At 44.2% G+C, this 25,000-nt stretch overlaps 1 protein-coding gene across 1 annotated transcript in view; it reads right to left on the reverse strand.

Moving 5' to 3' along the window:
• Positions 1-23,239, reverse strand: part of fgf22 (fibroblast growth factor 22) — a 47,138-nt gene extending 23,899 nt beyond the window's left edge. Inside the window, exon 1 of the mRNA XM_084066500.1 lies at positions 22,306-23,239. Within this exon, the coding sequence (XP_083922626.1) occupies positions 22,306-22,687 (382 nt within the window). The 5' untranslated portion in view covers positions 22,688-23,239. The remainder of the gene's footprint in view (positions 1-22,305) is intronic.
• Positions 23,240-25,000: the final 1,761 nt, after the last annotated feature.

Consider the following 25,000-nt stretch of genomic DNA (forward strand, 5'->3'; position numbering starts at 1 on the left):
TCTCTGCCTACAATAGATGAATGACTGCATGCAATGAATATAAAACATGAGAAAACAGCATGAGAACACAATGCATGACTTTAGCATACAAATTGTGCGTTAGATGATCGTATAACATATGAGGTAAACAAGGCTTACATAATAGTATGTGTATTATTATGTAAGTCTTGGAATTCCGACTGCAAAATAAAGAAAAGCGGAATTACTCCAAGCCAACACTAATAATATGCACACACACACACACACACACACACACACACACACACACACACACACACACACACACACACACACACACACACACACACACACACACACACACACACACACACACACACAAAACAGGCCTTGCCTGGTGGCCAAATGTTGTCTTTGAATTCCAGTCACAATTTCTGCATTAAAACTTACATTTGAACAGTAATGGCAACCACACACACACACCCATTGATGTGTATTCTATCAGTGTCTCCGCATGCTGCAGGCATAATGAGGCTGATGCTGCAGATAAACATGTAGGGATGGCCACAGGGAGTTCCGCATCCTGCCATTTTCTCTGGACTGCTCACACACACCACACACACTCATTCTGCCTCCTGGCCAGTACCACACACATACACGTCTGCACACACACGCACACACTTTGCTCTACCCTGTCCCATCCAGTGGAAGGCAATCTAGTGGAGGGACTGCGGAAGTGTTTCATTAACCAATTACCGCCCGTAGATAAAGCCTGTGTTCCCACAGTCCACAAGGCTGGGGGTCAAATGTGACCAATTAGCCTCATTCCCCTCACAGAGCAGATTAGACTGTCTGATTTACCCTCACAGACTGACCCAAACCTTCAAGAATAACCACCACGCGTTTTGGGAGTTTTGTGCGTGAGCGCGCGTGTGCGTGTGTGCGTGTGTGCGTGTGTGTGTGTGTGTGTGTGTGTGTGTGTGTCTCAGAGAGAGAGAGAGCGTGATTTCACCAAACTGGAGATTCCAAGAGTAAAGCTGGCACAAAGATTATCAGTGGGTGGAATAGAAATAAAGAAAATAGAAATAAGAAATAAGCACACAAGCGCTTCAACAGGGTCCTCAAAATTTAGGCAAGATCTCCACTATGACACAGACTATACGTGCCCCCTCTCTCTCACGCATCGTCTGTAATTGCCGTGTATACCTGTAAATCACGTCGGCATGCCATGCACTCCACAGTAGTAGTTATACCTCTCTAGTCCATCTGGCATCATGCACGCATGTAAAGCTGTGGTTTACGTAATATGCTACATCAATGGGCTAATCACCAGGGACCACCAGGATGCTAAATTAGTAAAGCGAGGGATCCCCGGCGCTGATCAATCCATGAAAGCTGCAGGCATTGATTGGGTGGAGAGGGAGAGAGGCAGAGTAGAAGCCTGAGGGATCGAGCTCAAGGTATAGGTTTGTGGGCATAGGGAGAAGTGAGGCTGAAGGATTGGGGAAGGTGAAAGAGGTTAACGAATCTCGCGGTGTGGGCCCTGGCCTGCATGGACATCTGTGCCTGTGTGGTAGGTACCGAGGGGCCTCGATCTGACCCACACAGAAGGGCCTTTTTCTTTAATCAAGGAAAAAAAGAGGGAACGAGAGAGACAGAGAAGGAGGAAAAAGGAGGAGGGGGCTAAACTGCCTCCAAATCATGCATCACATCCGTAACGAGCGCGAGGTAAAGCTCTATCAAAGGCTTCACAGATAGTTACGAGCAGATTCGCCCGCCGAGAACTTTGTGACTCACGGCTTCTGCAGTTTCCTGCACTTTAGGACTGGAGGGGGGGGGGTTAAGGGAGGGCTTGTGTGGCAGGCTCCATATCGGGCTGAGGTCATTCCCCCCGTGCCACTAAATTATAGTAAGCTGGTGAGTTGCATCTGTAGCTGGTTTGGTTGGGCCGTCCAGACCAGACTCAACTTCCCTGACTGGAAACAGAACCAGGGGGCAAGAAGGCCCTTGTTTATAAGTTCCCCACCTTCATCTTCAACGGCCCCTTCGAAAAGAACCCAACATCTACCCTATAATTTTGCAGCCGCCGCAGCATCTGTAATGAACCAGAAGTCTCTGTCAGGTTCAACAACCATGGATCTGACACCTCGAAGCACTGACAAATATAAGTTGTCATTGTTACTGACTTGTGCAAGCTAATGCATAAACTCACTGGAATAACACAATTTATCTCAATTATATTTACGTAATTCAAATATTTTCTCTATTATTATTATCATCATCATCATCATTACATGACCACAATGTAAACAAGCCCTCAGGTTTTTTTGTGTTATCCTTTTGGCATTGTTGTATAACTGTACCTCTGTACTTTTTGCAAATTGTTAATAAAGTATTCAATCAATCAATGAATTATCATTATTATTAACCAGAAATAGTGCTCAGTATGTCATGGCAGCTATGCAGAAAAGAGGCAAGTTTGAATGTGCGTGCATGCATACACACACACACACACACACACACACACACACACACACACACACACACACACACACACACACACACACACACACACACACACACACACACACACACACACACACACACACACACACACACACACACATGTGGCTCTGACGTGAGCTATGAGCGCAGATGGTTCCACTGAGTGAGCACCATGACACAGAATAGTCTCCATGCCCTGCATGTACCCCGTATTGACATTATTAAAATGAAGAGCACGTGGAGGGAGGTGACAGAAGGCACAAGGGGGGAAACCAGGGCCCTGTCAGAACTGTCATTTGCTCCACTGGCCAAAGGCCCTGACCCCAATCCTATCCACTGCAGGGGGGGGGAGAGAGAGAGAGAGAGAGAGAGAGAGAGAGAGAGAGAGAGAGAGAGAGAGAGAGAGAGAGAGAGAGAGAGAGAGAGAGAGAGAGAGAGAGAGAGAGAGAGACACACACACACACACACACACACACACACACACACACACACACACACACACACACACACACACACACACACACACACACACAGAGAGAGTGGACAGACAGACAGACAGACAGACAGACAGACAGACAGACAGACAGACAGACACATCTGAATATTCTGTCACGCCTGCCTGAGTGGACTGAGCGGATGACTGAAGACTAACAGCTTCAACAGGAGGAAGGCTCATCTCTTCCACATCCACTGTGATAATAGTCAGGGAATATTATCAGAAATTGTTCCAATCTGGGAATAAATAAATAAAATAAAATAAAATAAACTTTCTTGGTAAAGGAATCATTCCTTACCTCATCAATGTGTTTGTAAAGGTGTCTAATAACATATCTCTCAAAGCTTGAAATTCTATTTCAAGCTTTGATCTGTCACAGATTCCCTAGGGAATCTGTTTCCCTAGGGAATCTGTGACAGATGCTGAAAGTTTGGGTACCCTTAACAAATAAAAATAACTTGGAACTTCCAACTGTAAATATATCTATATTTCTTGCACATTCTATGAAATGTTTCACCATGCTACCTTGTTGTAGCCCAGGTCTACCTTCTAGAGAAATTATTATTCTCTTCCTTTAAGATTATACCTGGCTACCTACCCCGTTTCTCCTGTCGTCCACCCCATGGTAGAACAGTTAAACCCCCTCCAAAACTCATGGCCTTGCCCATTGAGATCAAAATTCTTCTTTCTAGAAGCGAGACCTGGGCTACAAAAAAGGTAGCTATAATGGTGAAACGTTTCATAAAATGTGCAAGAAATATAAACCTGTTGATTTGACATATTGGATTTTTTTAAGGACCAAGGAGTGGTTTGGTGCAAAACAAATGCTTGCAATGGATTCAGAATCATGAAAAACCCCTAGTTTGTTTGACCCCTCACGTGCTACTTAAAGCAGAATTCAATTTAGTAAACTTTTCCCGCATAAGGTTAAGGGTACCCCAACTTTCAGCAGCTGTCACAGATTTGACGTAATTTCAAAGCTTGAAATTGCCAGGGGCTTGAAATTGAAATTGAATTTCAAGCCCCTGCCCAGGAAGCACAGTCAGGACCTGGACGAATCAGTGACGTCTTGATTGGGGCTAGATCCAGTCAATCCAAGACTAGTCAGATCTGGCCCAGAATATCACCTTATTTCAACCAAAATAATTCCTGACCACGAAAACGGATTCTGGTGATGACGTCCAAATCATCCCCACATGGGCTGTGATCTGGCCTAGTCGTGAACGTCACTGAAAGATGTATGTCATGATGGCGTGTTGAGCGGAACGTTATCTAAACGGCTTTCTCATCACCCAAAATGGCTGTCAAACAAAAAATCCTACCCTGTGTGAAGGTAGCGGCGCCTTTCATACATTATGTCATCGATATGTGTTTATAATGTGTTTATAGCCATGTGTCACGTGAAGCTTGACCAATCACTTTGTTGACGGGTCTGACCAATCAGAACGTTGACGGGTCTGACCAATCGGAACGTTGACGGGTCTGACCAATCGGAACGTTGACGGGTCTGACCAATCAGAACGTTGACGGGTCTGACCAATCAGAACGTTGACGGTCTGACCAATCAGAACGTACAAAGTCAGGTATAAAGCAGGATCCGCTCTATACCTAAAGGTATAGAGCGGCTAGCGCCGCAAAAAAAGGCCATATGTCCTGGTGATGATGTCTCGGAAATGATGTCCTCTCACCGGAGGACGTCATCATAACGTCATCATGACGTCATTGTGCTTGCTGGGTGACTATAACTGAGTTCCATTCACTTGCTTCAAAATAGATGCAGAGTTGGGCTATATCTCAGTGGTTCTCAAATCTCAAAAGTGTTCGCGGCCCACCCATCACTTATCAAATATCTAACAATGAATCCAAATATAGAACGAACGTGGGAAAATGCTCATTACTGCTCTGCCACCACAATGTGGAATGCCCTGACTCCATCCATTAAAAGATGTATTGTAAATCACTGGTTTCTTACAAAACTGTCCTGAAAAATAATCCATCAGGAAACCACGAGGGGAGATAAATGCAATTTCCTATATAAGGAGGTGTCATTCACTGCCGCCGTTTTTCCTTTTTCTTCTTTGTACACATAATAGGTTTTGTATTGGTTGATGACATGATATTTTTATGCTATGTTGATTCATTGAATATATAGGATGGAAAGAAGTCCCCTTGCAGGCTTTTTTGTGTTATCCTTTTAGCCATAATGTCTGACTGTACCACATGCTCTTTACATTTTCTACTCATAAAGTGTTCAATCAATCAATCAAAAACAAGCAACAGCAAACTGTCCGGGGTGCTGTTAAAGGCCCAAGTAAACGTTAAAATCATCAAAACATGTTTGAAAGTGAAATATCCCTTTAAGTTCCTACTTTAAAAAAATAAAAATGTATTCATGTTATATTATCATAAAAATGTTGGTGTTCAGCTAATTATTTGGGGGCCCACTTGCTATTCACTTGCGGCCCACCAGTGGGGCCGGCCCACAGGTTGAGAAACAGCGGGCTATCTGATATCAGATCACATTGTCGCATATGAAAGGGAAGTCATTCTCATCACAAATCTAAGGAAAGTGAAATAGCTATTTTTTCATGTCAAGGACCCCCAAAATTATATGTTTTTAGCCGCGGACCCCCATCTCAAAAATGTTGTTCCAGGGACCCCCAGAAGCAAAGATTTGAGTTAAAAATGTTCGCTTCAAAAATATATATATTCAAAAGATTTGCACAAATGTTTAAGATTTTTGGGGCGGTGTAACCGCCCCCTATAAGTGAGTTTTGGACACTGACCAATCCTGCACCGTGATTGGCCAATAGTCTACAACGCAGTCTACACCCCTAACCCTTCCACAGTCAATGCAAATCTATACTTTTGCAAAGTCAGCCAATCACATTACAGCTAGTGTCATCACCACTAGCTGTAATGTGATTGGCTGACTTTGCAAATTCAGGACTGTGATTGGCTAGCGAAACACATGACACATGTGCAGCCCTATGAATAGCAGTATGGACTTAAAAAAAAGTCATTTCATCCTTTTTTTTAAGTGAGTCATGTTGTGATGACCACACACCGACCACTTCACACTGGGTGTGATTTTTTAATAGCCAAAGTATAAAAGGTTAAAGTGGTTAAAATTATTGTGATGCTATATTATTAACACATTTTGCTGTGGACCCCCTGGAACCCCCCCACGGACCACTGGGGGTCCCCGGACCCCACTTTGAGAACCAATGTGTGTTCTGATGAATGCAGCTGAAGGTACAGACTCAACTTAAACACCTGATGTTTCGTGACAACCCTCTGTGTTCCAATGAAGAGGATGGCCTTACCCTTACATCCCATATTGTCTTTCTCATACACAGACGAATGTGTGTGTGCACACACACATGCGTGCACATATCGCACATAAACACACATCTTATAGTATCACACAGCTGAATTGAGTTCAAGGTGAGGTCTGGTTCACATTAAGCATTAGGGAGAGGAAATGCACATCTTTTTCAGTTTAAGAGTCCGCTTCATGCTCCTGCAATGGCACAAGTATAAACACAGGCACAGGCATTGTAAAACACACCCGCACACACTCGCTCAGCGTGCTCACAAAGGGCTCTGACACGATACTTCACATCCTGCTCGTGTTCATTTAGCTAAATGGTCTCACAGATAAAAAGCAGGTATGGGTGGACGTGTGTGTAATGCTGTTCAGAGAGAAAAGGCGGCATAGTCTCAACCTGTTGGTATGCAGGGACCTGCATGAGAGTTGCTGTTTTTAACATTCCACATTTGCATTCATTATCCCTCTTCTACTTTCAGGAAATGCAATTGCAATACGGTTATTCACTCCAGACAGGAGGGCCCTGACCACCCAAGTCATTAAGCTATGAATAATATTTTCCTTATATTCATCTTTAGCTCATAGCCAAGGGAAAATATCAAAAATATAAATCTTGATGTATTCATTTAAATTTGTGTGACATAACCTTGGTTTGAAATTCTAAAGTGAGTGCCTGGTGGCTCAGTCTGTTAGTGCACAGACCATTATGCTCCATGCGAGCTTAAAGGGATATTTCACTTTCAAAAAAACTTTGGGTCATTTTATAGTCTACTCAGGCTTTTGTGAGCCCCCCAGACCGTTTTTAAGTTGCTTGATTCATTATTTAGATATTTGATATTCATTTTATCAGACACGCCCCCTTCCTATACAAACCCATTATAACTTCAAACTCCATTTTTAACATGTTAGATTCATCAAAAACACCCGTCCTTTTTTCTGGTGACTCTCCCTGCCCTCCTAATACGCGAGGGGGCCGTGTTTTTTCGATATTTTTTTTCATTTCTTTTTAATATATTTTTTTGAAAATTTAAAAAAGTAAATACAATAAAAACATTAAATAAAATAAATGAAAAAGGTAATCGAAAAAACACGGCCCCCTCGCGTATTAGGAGGGCAGGGAGAGTCACCAGAAAAAAGGACGGGTGTTTTTGATGAATCTAACATGTTAAAAATGGAGTTTGAAGTTATAATGGGTTTGTATAGGAAGGGGGCGTGTCTGATAAAATGAATGTTAAATATCTAAATAATGAATCACACAACATAAAAACGGTCTGGGGTGCTCACAAAAGCCTGAGTAAACTATAAAATGACTGAAAGTTTTTTTGAAAGTGAAATATCCCTTTAAGGACTGGGTTTTCAATCTGAATGTGCCTCTCCTCTCTCTGCCCTTGATTTCCTGTCTGTAATAAAGCATAAAAATGCCCCAAAAAATTATCTTGAAAAAATAAATTCATTCTACTACCCGTAAGGGTGCTGGAACAAAAAATATTGCGGATCGGATCTCAGGATCCACATGGGTGGGCGTGGCTCCAATTTTAAGATTTAGATTTCAGGCTGACCCGAGCCCCATTGACTTCCATTATAAAAATGAATGTGAAAGATTTCAAAAAGTAAAAAACATAATGTGAAAACAAGACTGGATCCAATTACGGCATGGCTTCATTTAGGGTTGTCACGATACACAAATTGCACAATACGATATTACGATATTGATACACTAATACAATTATTAGTATTATTATTTTACAATTATCATCAATATTGGCCATCATCTTCAGTTTAAAAGTACTTTATTTATAAAGCACATTAAAAAAAGTTACAAAGTCTTTTACACTCTTTTACATTATACAAGTGAAGTAAGTTCTCATAAACCAGATTGTTTCAGAGGACATAGACACTAATAGCAAATATAATATATACTGCATACAGTAGATATAAATCTTACCAACCAAGTGTAGCTGAGTTTTTAACAACAGCTTGTACAAATCTTTGTCTTTGAGGCTATCTTATTAGATTTAGGCCCATTTGACTGTACAGAAACATAATTGCCTTGATGCATTAACGAGCGTCAATGAGCATCAGCTGAACACAGACACACACACCTCCCCTCTGCAGTGCTCTAAACTGAAAGTGACTGGAGTCTGTCTCATTTCTCTCCAAAAGCCCTTGAATATGATGAAATATGATTAAGGATTACTGTGATTATGGTAAGCTCACATTTCATATCACGAAGCTCTGCATCTTCTGTTTGTGTTAGGTGAGAATTTTGTTTTCTTTCTTTATTGATTTTTCTGTACTTTGATGCAGGTTGCATGATTGGGCATGTCAATAGAAAAAGATCCATTATTTTCCATTCGGTGGCATATTTTCTTTTCTGGCCAAAAAGTGTATTTTAGACGGGAGGTGGGGGTCGCCACTAAGGAAAGTAGGCTTTCAACATCTTAAACCCGTCTATGTTTTGGTGAGTAGCGAAAGTGTATTTTTTATTTTTTACTACAGTCGAGAGGCTGCGCTACCGGGGGTATGAGGGCAATGGCGGAAAAGTAACATAGCGTTGAGGAGAACTCCTTCTAACGCTATAGAGATATACCCGTGACAGACAAATAGGTATTTACTTTAGTATCGTGAAGTTAACCTGCTGGCAGCGTGCACAAGAAATGTGGCATAGATTGGCGCAACGGTTTTGTGAGATTAGCTCCGAACACACACACACACACACACACACACACACACACACACACACACACACACACACACACACACACACACACACACACACACACACACACACACACACACACACACACACACACACACACACACACACACACACACACACACACACTCACAGCCACGGCATAAAACAATAGTGGCCTACTAGTAGTGTGCACATGAAATTTGGCTACTGATTGGTCCAGTGCTTTGTGAAATTATCTCTGCACACACACACACAACACACACACACACACACGCGCGCGCGCGCACTCACTCACTCACTCACTCACTCACTCACTCACTGTCTGTCTGTCTGTCTGTCTGTCTGTCTGTCTGTCTGTGTCCCTTATATGCCCATATATGGAGATTTCTATATCTGTCTGTCTGTTTCCCTTTCATGCCCATGGATTTCTGTGTCAGGCATGCCCAAATATGGAGTCTAGGCCAGTCGATAACGTCAGTACTATCATCATATTGCTGATATAATGGTACTCCATACATTGCAATTTGTGGTTTATCTATATTTCTTGGAGAACCGCTGATCTAACCAACTTCCCACTCGACACATCACTCTCTTGGGTCTTCGGCGACACGTTCGCAGATTTTGAAGTCGGTCGGGTAGTCAGTGGTCAGGTTCTGGACAACCGGATCTCCATATATGCCTATATATGGGCGTATTGGTCGAATTGGTCTTATTCAACTGTCCTGACGCCGGGCACTGCAGTCCCTCGGGTCCTCTGTGCCGAGTTTGAAGTCGGTCGGTGGGACGGTTCTCGAAAAAGGTCAACCACAGACAGACACACGGACAGAGATTTTGTGCATTTATAGTTGGATTAAAGTCAACATATGAAAAGGAAAACTAAACCCTAGCATTTCTGTTCATGCTGGCGACTACTGTAATAATGACACCTAAGGGTGATTAAGGTAACTAGTCATAATCTATTTACTAGTTGAATGAACTTTGAATGCCTTGTTGTGCTTGGGTGTGGCGAGGTTACACTTCATCATGGCCTCATACCAACAGATAAACTGCCTTGGATGACTCTGACTCATAAGAAGACAACACCCCAGAGATAAGAAATACACTGACAATAGTGCATGATATTATCTTTTTTCAATGTTTAGAAAAATAAGTTACACATAAAGATAAAACCTATATTCTCTATCTCTACCTAAATCTAACTGGTCCAGTTAGTAAAGAACATTCAGGTGAATGAACCTCTTGCAATGTATACTATTGGTATGATACTGTCTGTAAGTAATAGTGATGAGTAATAGAACCAGAAGCTGCCAGTTACACTGCCAGCTATTGATTATGGCTATTGTATAATCAAATGATACGCTCGCCTGAGCATATCATTTGATTAGCATTTGATTAGCCATAAATGTGGACATCTCCGATGCAGAATCACCCTCTTTAACGTGTCGTCATGTCTGCCCTGGTGTGATTTATTGCGTGATGTTGAACTCTCATCGTCTGCTTATGATTCAGACTCAGTCAAACAGACAGGGTTATCTGTCTTTCAGGAAGCAGTTGCACCACATGATTGTCCTCATCTGAGGCGCCGAATTGGTTGAGAGGCCGCTAGTCTGGCAATCGGAAGGTAGCCGGTTCAACCCCCGACTCGCCCAGTATATACGTCTTGAAGTGTACCTGCGCAAGACCCTTAACCCCTAACCACCCTGTGGTGAAGCTAGAAAAACAATTTCCACTCTCCGATCTCAAATGGACCCTTACCGCTCCATTTGATACATTTTTTTGTACACTCTCCAACACTTGCTGTGTTGGTTCCAAGGCTCCCGGTGATTTCTGAATCAAATGTATATACACCTTTAAACTCCTGCCTTAACACTGAGGATTTTACTGTGTGCGGGCAGTCGGCCCTCGTTGAATTCAAGGATGCCAAGTTGGTTCTTTTTTTCCCCCCTGTCTGCAGCATGGGTTTCTCTCTCTCTCTCTCGGCTGTCTTTGTTGCTGAGCCAATGACTAAACACCTTCCAAGACATGATGTCTGGCTCGGCCCGAGCGGTGGAGGTGAGAGGCTTTATTGGAAGGGTCAAAGCAGAACCAGCAAGAAGTCTGTCGCGGACTACCTGAGGGATAACCTAGCAGCGCCGGTTTTCCCAAAATCAATAGGCTGACTCTGTACTCTCTCTCTCTGCGTGTGTGTGTGTGTGTGTGTGTGTGTGTGTGTGTGTGTGTGTGTGTGTGTGTGTGTGTGTGTGTGTGTGTGTGTGTGTGCGTGCGTGCGTGTGTGTATGTGCGTGTGAGAGTGAGTGCATGGTCTGATTCAAGCTGAGATGTGAGTGGTTGTTGCTGCTTGGTGACAATATTTCCTTTGGCGAGTGAGTCCAAACATGTGGTGCTGCATGAGTAAGACCGACTGGCTAGCTGTTCCCAACTGATCTAATTAATACTAATTTTACGCCTTTCACAAAAAACGCACAGTAATAACACTGCTAATGTCCTCTCATTGAGGAAAAGGCCAGACTTCTCTCCCATTTCAAAAGGTTACTGCTTGGCTGGCGGGCCATGTATAACATAGCATTGCCCCGCTGTAATGAATTGTGACTCATTACAATGGTGTATAAAGAACCTAAATCATTTGAGGGAGCAGTTATTGGACAGCACTAGATACGCTGGAAAATACGAGCAAGCGTAATGGTTATTATTTCTGGCCCAAAGCACTTATAGAGACTTAAATCTCAATATTTGTCTACCACTGTCTACAATGTCTTTAATAACTCTTCTATTATATATATAACACAGTTACACTTCCTTGAAGTATTCAGATGGTCAAATGTACAAAGTTCACTGTTCAGGGCTGTTGCGTTCGCTTCGCTTTACAAGCCTTTAAGAGCACAGTGCGAACATCCTTTGTCATTGGGCTCAGAACCCATGTGACCTACTGGCGCTGTGAAATCCTCCTCCTTTGTCTTTGTCTTTCACACCCACAGGATGTTCAGAGTTGAGGGATGTAATATAAAGGAACTGGCTCCTGGAGCTCCAAGTCAGACTCTATAAACCCGCTGATGAACCCAGTAAAGAGCAGAAAGGAGCCAGGACCAGACTACTAAATGCTGTTAGCTACTAATTGCTACATTTCGAGGAGACCATTCATGATATCAAACCCTGGTGGCAAAAAAAAGCAGGGAGACTGGGCTAATTAGACTGACACTGACACGCTTGTTCTGAAATGTTCCCAGGCTTGTGACTGTGTGTGTGTGTGTGTGTGTGTGTGTGTGTGTGTGTGTGTGTGTGTGTGTGTGTGTGTGTGTGTGTGTGTGTGTGTGTGTGTGTGTGTGTGTGTGTGTGTGTGTGTGTGTGTGTGTGTGTGTGTGTGTGTGTGTGTGTGTCTGTGTGTGCGCGCGCGTGTGCGTGTGTTTGCCGTCTGTGCGCGCTGCAGCCTGTGAGCGATGTTTTATTTACCTCTCTGCCTCTCGGTGATGCCAGGAACAGCTGGCAAGGGATCGATTTTCATCGTTTCCCACTCAGGCCAGGGTCGCTGTCCTTATTGGGAGGGATTATATGAAGGCGGGATTCGTGGGATTTTCCCCTCCTGTTGGCAGCCGCGTGTCCGCGAAGCCCCCTCTGCTGAGACGACCCAGAGGAAACCTTGCATAAGGCTTAATGAGCAATGGGAAAGGCTCCAGCACTCCTCTAGCCTTTAATTTCCACCTCAATACTGAGCAGAGCACGCCCCGGCCCTTCTCCGAGCCTCATTAACATGTGTATCCTCCCCCATCCAAAACACCAAAGGCCTTCCTCAAGCCAGGTGCTTCCCTTTTTAGCCCCAGTCGGCCTCAGTGCTGTTGATCCAGTCACCCATCCCCGCCTGAGCTCTACCAGAATTAATGGTGAGTCATGTTGAGGAGGTAGAATGGTAGAATGGACAGAATACATACTTTCTCACGCCTTCCCAGTGGCTGAGAGAGTGGAATAACCACCCTGTAATGTCTTGCCATTTACATGCCGGTCAATATCTTTGTTCCTCAAAATAATTGCCTAGATAACATAATTTGAATGGAGAGTAGAGAGGTTGAGTTGGTACATCAGAGTCCATGTATGAACATGGGAATAGGCTATACTGCTCTCTTAAACCTCATTTATACTTTGTCGTACGACTGTGTCACTCGCCAGAAGTAACAGATTTTCAACCAAAAAATGTGACATGGTCAACAACGAAACATACATTTCGCATTACACACCCTTTGAGTGCCGGCCTACTCGGGCGCCACGCAAGTCGGGAACAATGCAAGTTGGGAATGCCCACCCGTTTGTGCTATTCCTTTGTAGTCATTGTCTGACATGTTGGTGTCCCTTATCTCACATGTTCTCACATTGTCTCACACGCCAGGCGAAGCAGTACAAACATGATACAGAGCTCAGTCAATCAGTGAGGCCGCCGGGTCGGATTAGCCAATCAGGAAAGCCGGTGCCCTCACCGGTGTCACTGAAACGCCAAGGACACTTTGCGTAAAGTTTGTGCTGCGTCGCCTGCCTGGCCAATCAGCTAATCAGGGAAGCAGGTGCCCACACGCCCCTCCCAAAGACACAGAGATTTGTCCCCTATAGTCCGCAGGGCGGTATGCAGATGGTCCGGACAGACGAAACCGATGGTTCGATCTAATTGCCGCTCTGCACTGCACACCCGGGTCATGTAGGACACACACGCCAAGTCTGAGGCCGTTCAGTCAGGACGGACAGACACACAGACACACAGCCACTGTAGTTACTGTTCATACAGTACCATTTTGAGTACAGTATTTTTTTTACAATTGGCCAATTTACTACATTTCTTTGAAGAGTGATGCGGCCCTAGCCCACAATTATATTGCACATTTACAGAAACACAGTCAATCTAAAGTGTTTCATGGATCCACAAGTCATCCATTTGCCAAGGCCATGTCTTTTGTGTCACTGACTTTAAAGAGAGGCTTTAAAGAAAATCAAACGGGGTGAAAGAAAAGTACCTCTGGTATAATATTGCATAAACAATAAATATATATTTCGGAAATCAGCATTTGTCCATACTGAGAACAGGTAATTTCCCAGAGTCTTGATGTTGCAAGTGAAGGAAAAAAACTAAGCAATTCATAGCAAAATGTTAAGCTGGTATAGCGCCACCATGGGGCCGAATAAAAAAGCTTACTTCGCTTACTGGCAGTGTGCATGAAACATTTGACGCTGATTGGTCCTGCCTTTTCTGAGATTAGTTGTGCAAAGTATCTCTCTTTCTCACACACACACGCACACGCACACGCACGCACACGCACACGCACACGCACATGCACATGCACACACACACAAACAGGGTAAAATGTATATCAATAAAACCCACTTTACACCAGATTACGCCAAACAGTAGCCATGCCTCATATCAATTATAAACAATGACGCAATGTTTGCAACTTCTCTGTTGCCTATGACTGTAAAATACATCAATGTGAGAGCAGTTAGTCACGCCTGACGCTAATGTGTCAAGCTGTAAGCAGCTGAATAGTTACTACTAACAACTGCAGCTGCATTAGATTACAATCTAATCAAAGATCAGATCAGAATCTAGATTCTTATTTTTCTACAGGTTCATTTGCATATTAATGAAGAGAAAAATCAATAAGGAATAAATATGAATTCATGTTTATAACGTGTTTATATTATATACACAGTAGGTAATAGTAGCAAATCTAATTTAGTTCAACTGGTATTGCCTGGTTTGTGCTGCTTTTTCATAGAGGCTGCTCTGGAATCAGATTGTATATTATCATCACATCTGAATCAATTTAACATGTAACTGGAACTACTTGAGGTCTAGATGAATCACGTGACGATCAGGAATTTTCTGCTATCCTGATGTACAGGAGCTTTATCTCCTTGTAAGAAAGCGTTATTCACTTCAGTAAGCAACGTCTGCCCAGTTATCCCCCTTAACCAAGTTCCATAGAAACAAATACAGGGACCCATAACATCAATATACATTTAATTTAATATTTAACCATAGAGAGGGTTCTAGAGTATTGCAAATATAGCTAGTTTTGAATGCTAGACTTTTACATGTATAGGCCAATATTCTAACAAGTAGGCCTAGTAAGTACAGTACGTACAAACAGCATCTACTTGTGATGTGATGTTTCTTCACTTCCATTCTACTACCTGTGGAGCCGCCTTTTCATCAGTTTTTCTCAACTTTTCTCATTTTGAGTCATTTCCATGATAGCCTAATTATCTTTAAAAATACTGATACTGTTGCTCTACGATATTAACATTTTAATATGTCAAAGTGTGTATATTACATTATGCATTGAGGAGCTCTACCATACTATCATACTTCATATGAATACAATGAAAGGCCACTATACATATTACAGTTGCTTTGTTGTAAATGTACGGCTAAACATTAAGAAAACGGTCCCCAGACAGAGATTCCATGTCCAAGTTAAAATAAGCAATCCTTTGAATGTTGGAGCAAGATTTTGGAACATCCTCAAAATCTAATAACTTTAACTTGCACATATTTTTATTACTGAGCTATTCTGTTAATTGAGTAATTTCCTAAATAAGTACTTTGACTGGATCACACAATTCTTTCACTTGTCAAACTCTTTCCACCTGTGGTTTTGTGGACTCAACCCAGTCAAACCTTTTAGGAGGATGTAGTTGTCTGCCTAAAACACTTGTCCTGTCTTTTCAGATTTTCAAATCCAAGCCAGTCCTTCTCCCTGTACTGAGTGACAGTTTCCCCTGTCTGAAACAAGTTCGAATAATTTCCACAACATAGTCTAGCGCGGTGGAAGATTTTCTTCCCATGGGCCCTGTCCAAGGCAAATACACTCATGAACTCATTGCGAGGGAAAACTCTCACATCAAACAGCAAGATGTTGCAAAGCAAGGGAAATTTGGTAAACACAACACACCCTGAGGCCGAGGCAGAATAGACTGAGTCTAGAGGCAAGTGACTTCTCTTATTCTAGTGGTATGGCGAGGTCACCTTTCAGTATTTCCTCTGGGCTGAATGGGCTGTCACTACCTGGAGGCTGGACAAGCGTTTGATGCCCTCAACCACGCACACCCAGAATCCTAACAGTACGTCCTTTAGAGTTAAAGTAAGATGTAGAAAATGGCCTAACTTGTTATGATTGCATGCCAACAATATTCCACAATGGCTTCAGACATTATGGACATTTATGTTGTGGTATGATCCTATAGAATATGTAACCATTCTGAATATGGAGACATGACCAGGAGCAGGTCTTAGAACTTTGTTCTAACCCAGACTGTTCTACTCTATTCCAGTATACTTTAATCTGGTACACTCTATATTCTAGTTGACGGTGCTACACTATACCATTCTGTACGCCACTCTATTCTGCTCAACTCCTGATTGGCTATTGCAATTGATTGTTTAGTTGTTGCCATGCGTGTCCTCGCAGCTGCTGTGCTGTAGCTCAGTTTAATTAGCCAGGTATGACCCATGACCGAGGACAGGATATGATGCGTACCTGCCTCTGGAGCTTTTCTATAAACACTTGGGTGTTTTTTCCCTTCGATCATTTGCTGCTTTACCATAGGGTAAAAGAAACACACATTGAGCCCCCTCTCTCCGATCACTCAAAGCGCTGCAGGCTATGTCTCTTCTCGTTACAATTTCAACAGGTTATTTTTAGCAAACGTCTATTGCCCACTGGTTTGTAATCATAAGTAGACGCTATACTTAGCGTGTGTGGTTTAACAGACCGTGGCCAGATGGTTGTCAGGTAGTCTGTCGTGTCTGATGGCTATCTGTCTGATTTGATTATCAAATACTTCAAAGGCCTGGCAAGCTTATATGGCCGCGTTGTGACAATAACAAGCTTCAGGAATGGATACCTCTGAGCTCGTCGCACACACTTCGCTGCTCAGAGGTATCCATCCACACTTGCACACTGTACTTGCTTGCGTGTGCGTGCGTGCTTGCATGAGAGTGTGTGTGTGTGTGTGTGTGTGTGTGTGTGTGTGTGTGTGTGTGTGTGTGTGTGTGTGTGTGTACTGTATACTCAAGTGTGTCTAAAATAATGTTCTGACAGAACAGGATGTTACTGTATTTCGGAAATGCAACTAATACATATTCTGCCTGTTCAGTCTGCTACTGATGCAAGTGTTACATTTCACGTGTCAGCAGACAGCTTTAATATCTCCCTCATTCAAACATCCAGCTGTTATCATTCACCTCGACTGCATAATCTCTTACTAATTTGCTCATGAGCAAAACAAGATCAATGGAAGGAAATCCATTGATCTTGTACTCTGGTTCATAGCCATGTGTCCTAACTTTCTCTAAACACGGACCAACATTTATTTACTCGCCAACATTTATTTACTCTATTCTTCATCAACTGCAATCATTGTGTGCCAATATGCTCATCTGCTGTGTGCATCCACTGTCCCCTGCACGCCCTAGATCTACCCCTCGCCTTTTTAACGGCCCCCTCTTTTAAAACCACCATCTAAGTCAAGTTCTCTCTGTCTCTCTCTCTGTCTCTCTCTCTCTCTCTCTCTCTCTCTCTCTCTCTCTCTCTCTCTCTCTCTCTCTCTCTCTCTCTCTCTCTCTCTCTCTCTCTCTCTCTCTCTCTCTCTCTCTCTCTTCCCTCAGCTGTTCCATGCCTCTGCTCCACTGGGATTGATACAATATTTTCCAACCTCAATTAGCAGCAGAGGGCCTGTTGACTAATTCCAACTGTTTTTGCACCTGAGAGGTTGGGAGTCGGGGCTGGAAAAACTGAGTGGGGTGGGGGTGAGGGCTGGGGCTCCTGCAGGGCGTAGCAGGCTGGGCTGTCGGGGCAATGTTGCAGTGTCGACAGAGTGTAAGGGCAACACAGAGGACAGAGGAGGGGTCGCCCGAGCCCCTGGACAGCAGCCATGCAGAGGAGGCTGTCTGAGCTGGGGCTAAGTCAGGGTGGACAGCAGCTAAACGGGTTAAGCCAGGCTGAGTTTCACTTCACCACCACCTTCACATTGAGCATGAAGGTGTGGAAATGATGATACAGGCAAATGATAGTGCCATGTCCACCGTATCAGGTGGATTTATGCAGATGTGAATGATAATCTTGGATAGGCTGTGTGTGTGTGTGTGTGTGTGTGTGTGTGTGTGTGTGTGTGTGTGTGTGTGTGTGTGTGTGTGTGTGTGTGCGTGTGCGTGTGTGTGTGTGTGCACGTGCACATTTTTAACTTATATATACCTCATTGACTGGGGTACCCCAGGGGTTTGTACTAGGCCCCCCTCCTTTCCCCCCCACACCAAATCTCTTCGCTGAAAACAGCCAATCAAAGCTCATAATGCATTGTGTTGTGAGTAGATTTGCTATTTTCGCCAAATAGTCAACTATTGTGACATGCACAAAATAGGGGTGCTATAGGGTTAATGTGGTTATGTTGTACGTACATTTACATTCGTGGCTGAATGCAACAAAGGCCTGTTGGCCTGTCACTTTTCTCTGTGACACTTTAGTGCTGAAGCTGCAGTCTTGTATCTGTGTCACCGGACTAGTCATTAAATATGCACTGCTTCCTCCTAGTCTTCCTCCAATCTATAGCAGAGTCACAGTATCCATATCAAGGAATTCTCTAGGTCAGGAGGCTTTAAGTCTGATTGAAAACCTCCTTATGCATTGGTCACTGTGGCCGACACAGAAAAAAACCCTCAGTGTTAATTACAGGTCCATTTGGTTCCATTTGTACAAGAGTTAAATGAACAATGAGGATCTTACAGTGTAGCTCAGAAACAGAGTAACTGACTTCAAAATAGGTCTAAACGAGATCTGCCCCATAGTGGGGTTCAACCACAGATCGACACAGATTTTCTTAATTCTCGCCGGCACTTAGGCTCTAATGTAGCCTGACAGCGCATCGCGGATTCGAGTCCCGTTCCCGACAATCTTTGCTGCATGTCTCTCCCCATCTCTCTCTCCCTGTTTCCTGTCCATCTCCACTGTACACTATCAATTAAAGGCAGAAAAGACCCCAAAAATATCTTTTATAGAAAAAAAGAGAAAAGATTTTCTTAATTCTGAGGCAAAGCCTGGATGACCACTGGTTTGGCACTGCGCTCCACTGCGCAGGGTGCAGGTACACACCCTCTCTCTCTCTGTGAGCATACAGAGAATCGTTCTTTCCACCAAAGGAAATGAGAGGATGATGGCTAAAGCGTATGAGGGCATTACATTTAAGGGGACTGTACTTTTTCATAGAGAGCGGTTCCATACAACTAAGTAAACGCTTGTGACAAGGCCACGGAAAGGCACGGCATACATTGCAACCCGCGTTCACTGTTTTTTTCCTCCTTTTCAAGACCCCAAACTCGTTTCATGATAAGTCCAAAGAATCTTGCCAATTTCTTGCGATTGCCACCACTCATCCAAGGTTAATTCTGAAGTGTCAAATTCAAGCACAGGCTGGGAGTAATTAATGTAGTTATAGCAGCTGACATATACTACCACTTAACCAAGAATTAACCCCTTACTCAGAAGAGGCACACCAGTACAATTTGCTTTGCACACACACACACACGTGTTACATCCAGTGACTTTCCTCTGGCTTTCGGACGAGAGCCGACTGTCTTTGCGATTCAGGTCTTCCATGCCCCTCTCTGAGTGTCTGGATCACCCACATCTGAACTTCATTTATGTGTGTGTATTTATTTATCCAGGAAGTCAGGTCTACAAGTGAGGCCTGGCCAAGACAAGGCTAAAGCAGTATAAAAGCAACAAAGCACAGACATTTAACAAATACACAAGGGAAATCTAACAGCATACAGAATATTATAAGGTTTTAAAAACGGGTAGGATGTAGGCAGCATATCCATTATCCACATCTGGTAATGAGATTAGGTGATCCAGTTTAAGTTTTGCCCGCAATTCATCCCATGACCAATTAATGAAACAAGCTCATGTTGCCTGCCTCAGTTCGAACAGCATACCATACAATGCAACCATTTGTGCAAGCGTAAATTATGACTACTCTATGAAAATGAAAACGTATGGTACTGTATGTACACAGGCACCTTACGCAGAATAGCTTTATGAATAAAATGTACAGTACCAGTGTTGCAGGGACTGCCAATCAACCAAAAAATATAGAACACAATGATGGGTCCTATGAGTAGAATTAGTAATAAAACGCAAAGCCGAAATTGTTCAGGGGGTCAAGCTTAGCCAAGGTGGATGAACAAGCAAACCTATGAACAGTATCACCAATCTCAAGCTGATGCATAGAACGTCCAGCAACTAACCTTTTCCTTGCATACATGCAAAAGCAAGACAGCAAATTTAATTTAACGTTTTTGAAAGGCATTCAATATGTTGTTTAAAATTGTGTGTGTTGTCGAAACAAGTGTTTATGAATTGTGATGCCTTCTAATGTTCTAATGTGAGTGCTGTGATCATCCCCCAGAACCAATGATCTTTGTTGTGCTGGTGCTGCTAATGTTGAAACTAATTGTTCATGTTTTTGATAGCACCTTGATACTGCTCCGTTTAGCTTAGCCTTTGTCCTCGCTGACTAGCTCGTAGAAGTACCTTTTTGAATTATTTCTGGTAAATTTAACGAAGCTTTTAGAGGTTCCCTGACATTTATTTTGCTTCCCCATTTCCCCCCCCTGTTTTATTGTTACTTGGTTTTGGGTAAACCAGTTAATTGTGATGACTGCCTGTGTCCCACTATAGACATGTTATAACAACACTAATAATTTGTGACAATCTGAATTTATAGCAGTGTGACTGTTATGGATCTGCCAGGTGAGTAATCCCGGCAGTTTTGACAAAATGTAACCCAGCTTGGCAGCCTGGAACTGTGGTGACTGACTGACCTGTCGGCTTGACACAGCAGCTGCTCTACACCCACTGAACCCCCCCCCCCCAGTAGCTGCACGGAAAAACTGAGTCACTCGCTTGTATAAAAAGTAATTAATGACCAAACATAAATATACATACATACATACATAAATATCACCAACGTTAAAGGCGTAAAATAATTACGTCCAATGCCCGTCCAGTCAGTCAGTCACTGACAAAAAGCTTCAATATACACTGAATTTACACAATATCAGTTATTTTCAGTGAATGGCACCATCATGCAACAAAGTAATTAGGCTTAACGGGGAGGGAGGTCAGCACGTGACCAGAGCTGACCTGGTCAGGCATCTCAAAGGTAGCTATTGATGGAGGCATCGAAGAGGCACGGTGGCTCTCTTCTCAGGTGTCCCCACTGCATATAGACTCTGTACGGACTACAAGGCATATTCGAGGAAATCTAGCTGGGAACAGAACTCAGCTGCACCACCGCTGCGCTGCTGAGCTCCGAGAGCACATTGGGAGGCGCAGCCCCATCGGAGCAGGTGCTGAATGGTGTGATATAGTGCAAAGGGAGAGCCACACTGAGAGGAGCTTCTGAAAGGAGATTTAGCATTGTCTGTCTGCAGGAAATGCTTACAAATCTAGCGTACAACCCCTTGTCTACTGTCAGTAAATCACTAGATAAAAGTAAAGCCCAATGCACCTGCTGGATACAGATGCGAGGCGCGCGCGCGCACGCACACACACACACACACACACACACACACACACACACACACACACACACACACACACAGAACGCACTTTTACCTTTACCCACACACAAACACAGACCCACATGCAAGCGCTCATTGACTGAAGGAGAACTACAGAGAGAGAGAAAAGAGAATCTTTTGTGAGCAGCTTCAATCACACTTACTTGAACGCCACAATCTAGGATCACTAAACAACCCAAATCTGTATCAGACTCTGAGCAATAGTAACCTACTGTGTCTCTCGCCATAGATTTTCTTTTGAAGAATGTGTTTCGTGGCTACATCTGTCCCTTACAACTGGAGCACTATCAACACAGTTTTGACAAGTTAATCCCCTTTGAAACTGAAAGGATTTTTTCTTCCCCTCCCAAGCCCAGTTTGCATTGCCAACTGATGCACAATGTCTTTCCTCAAGTCAACTTCATTGTAAACATAGAGCCGTCTTTCCCATGAGAAGGCTGAATCCACACTGGGGTATCCCAGCTTACCTAGCAACGCTTATCTCACACTCAAAACACAACACAAATAACTCAGCACTTAAAGAACTGGCAGAACCAACGGATACCGTATGAGCCGTTATAAAAGCACCCAGATTAGAAAGTCCAACCATAAAAACATAATTGAGAGCAATCACAGGGCTTCCTGCCTCCCTTTATGTCCCATATCACACATTAAAGACACAGTACCTGCAGTAAACACTGCCAGCACCGGCTACTTACTGTCAGCATAGTTCTTCCGCCGCGTGCCGTCCACCTTGCCTGTTTTGTCAATGCAGAGGAAGAACTTGTTGGCTGAGTAGAGCCGCCGCAGGCGGACGTCGCCCTCTAGGTGATTGTAGCTGCGGGTGTGTCTCTCCAGAGTCCACGAGCAGTTGATGCCGACCGCCAGCACCTGCAGGGGCTCATGCCCTACCCCGGGGGGACATGCCCCCGTGGCAATGCCAGTGGTGGTGAGCAGGAGCACGGAGAAGCATGCCAGGCAGAGGGAGGCCGCACTGGGCAAAGGTGGGAGCCGCCCGCCGGAGGAGGCTCCGGTGGCGGCGGTGCCAAGGGCAGGTTCAGGACAGAGACCAGCCACGGACGGCGGCGTCCATCTGCACATGGTGGGTCAGACTCCCAAGGTGCACCTTGCGCAGGCTGTAGGCATGATGATGCTGACCAGGAGATGTCCCGTTCCTTTGGAGTGCTGACAAGAAGAGGGTGGGTGTCCTGGGACGGGCAGGGAGGGAACCGGCGCTCGCGGCACAGATCTTCTGGATGTCACCGGCAGCCAGTCTGCACGGCGGGAGCATGGGCTGACAACAAGGTTTCTTATTATGGATCAGCTTGTCTGTGCTGGTACAGCAATAGCTTTTTCTCTTCTTCTCTTGGTGTGGATTCTGGTCATCCGATCCTTGATAAAATGTAGTCCTTTTGTAAATCCATCAGTGGGTTTGTTCCTTGCTTCTCTTTTCTTGTCTCTCCTCCTTGCTGTGAGGTCTTCTTTCCTGTCCCAGAGTTAAAGTCCTGTAATATATGTGTGTATATGTGTGTGCGTGTGTGTGTGTGTATGTGTATGTACATGCAAGTGTGAGCATGTATCTATGTTTGCGTGCCTGCTTGTTAGAGAGAGTGAAAGTGCACATGTGGGTATGTGTGTGTGCGTGTGTATCTGTGAGTGCATAAAGTGTGTGTATATGTGTTTGTGTGCACCTTGCTCCTTCCAGCTGGAGTGGAATAAGGTGGCTGTCTGAGCTGCTGACCCGTGGCTGAGAGGGAGTTGAATGTGGGCTGGTGGTGACTGTGTGTGTGTGTGTGTGTGTGTGTGTGCGTGCGTGTGCGTGTGCGTGTGCGTGTGTGTGTGTGCGCGCGCGTGTGTAAGAGAGAGAGAGAGAGAGAGCGAGAGAGAGAGGGCAAGTGAGTAAGGGAGGGAGTAAGGGAAGGGAGGGAGAGAGCTGGTATGTTTGTGACACACAGAGAGAGAGAGAGAGAGGGGGGGGGGAGAGAGGCAGAGAGAGACAGAGAGAGAGAGAGAGGGGGGGGGGGGGGAGAGAGACAGAGAGAGAGAGAGGCAGTGGCAGAGTGTGTCAAAGTGTCAGAGTGAGCAGCAGTCAGTCTGTCGTTGCACGGGGCAGTGAAGCAGTAAGTGAATGGCCTCACTCTCTCCTGTGTAAAGTCAGTCAGTCAGTCAGTCAGTCAGTCAGCCCGCTCTCCTGTGGAAGCGCTGTCTGGAGTTGTCCTGCGTTTTATCCTATAGGCAGGGCTGGCATCTGGGGGGGGGGGGGTTGACAGGAGAGGGGTGGGGCCACTACTCTCATTCATAACCATGTGAAACAAATGAGGAAGCTTTTGAATCAGGTACTGTTTTCTTTTAATCCTCATTGCAGCAGAGTTAATTTCCCTCCATCGTGGCTTTCTTTACCTGAGACCTTTTTTTCTTTACCTTTTTTATTGCTCTTCTTCAAGACAACTGGAAAGTGTTAGATTCCCATTATATCTGATGTGATGTGACCGAAGAGTTTTTCAACACAGGTCAAATCAGCGGTGAACCATCCACCTGTATGCTGACGTCTCCTCGCTCTGTCTTCTTTCTCTGCAGACACGCGGGACCAATTAAGGAGGCCAGGGCTTTTCTTTTTCGGCCGCTGGCTTGAATCATCAGGCAGTCAGAAACACAAGGCTGGGGTTGGGAGTGTCGGTGGAGTTAGTCCAGATGAAGCCAGAGAGAGACCCTCTGATCACCTGTGTTAATGTTTCAATATAACACCTCTCTCTGATGTTTGTCGTTTGATTTGCGAGGCCGAATCGGAAATGAAGAACACCTTTTTTTTTTGCAGCTTCCCACACTTGTCCGTCTTTTTACAGGCTGTGAGCTGAAGTAGTTTCACAAGTGTCAGAGAATTTTCACATGCCCTACTTAATGTGAGGCATTAGGGTCCTGTCAAAGCTGTCATGTAAATTATAACCCTCGCTCGACTACTGTTTTCCGTTTAATGCTTATGCTTTCTTGACACCACAAGACAAGAACAAAACCAAAAAATAAGAAAAGACTGACGTATGTGCGGTAAAACATTCATTATGAAACAGAACCAAAAATGTTTAACCACTTGAACACCAGCATTAATATTCTGGGGGAGACATTAGCCAAAACATTGCCGATGTACAAGTTCACAATGCGTCACGTTGCAACGTGTTGTGAGCTTGCAGATCGGCTATTTTTGGTGAAGACAAAAAGCGATCCAAGTACAGAGCCAAATCAGGTCTAGTTTAAGTCTAGAGGGTAATCATTGTGTTTTCTTTTAAATGGCCATCCATTGAGACAGACAGTGAGAGAAGGGAACGGCATGGCAGCACATGTTCTAAAGTGGGGTTGTCCAGTTAGCGGCAATTGCTTCCTTTTAACCACAACCCCCAGCATCCTTAATGTGGGGGAAAA

The sequence above is a fragment of the Gymnoscopelus microlampas genome, assembly GCF_963454915.1.
Source record: "Gymnoscopelus microlampas genome assembly, chromosome: 9".
Taxonomy (NCBI): domain Eukaryota; kingdom Metazoa; phylum Chordata; class Actinopteri; order Myctophiformes; family Myctophidae; genus Gymnoscopelus; species Gymnoscopelus microlampas.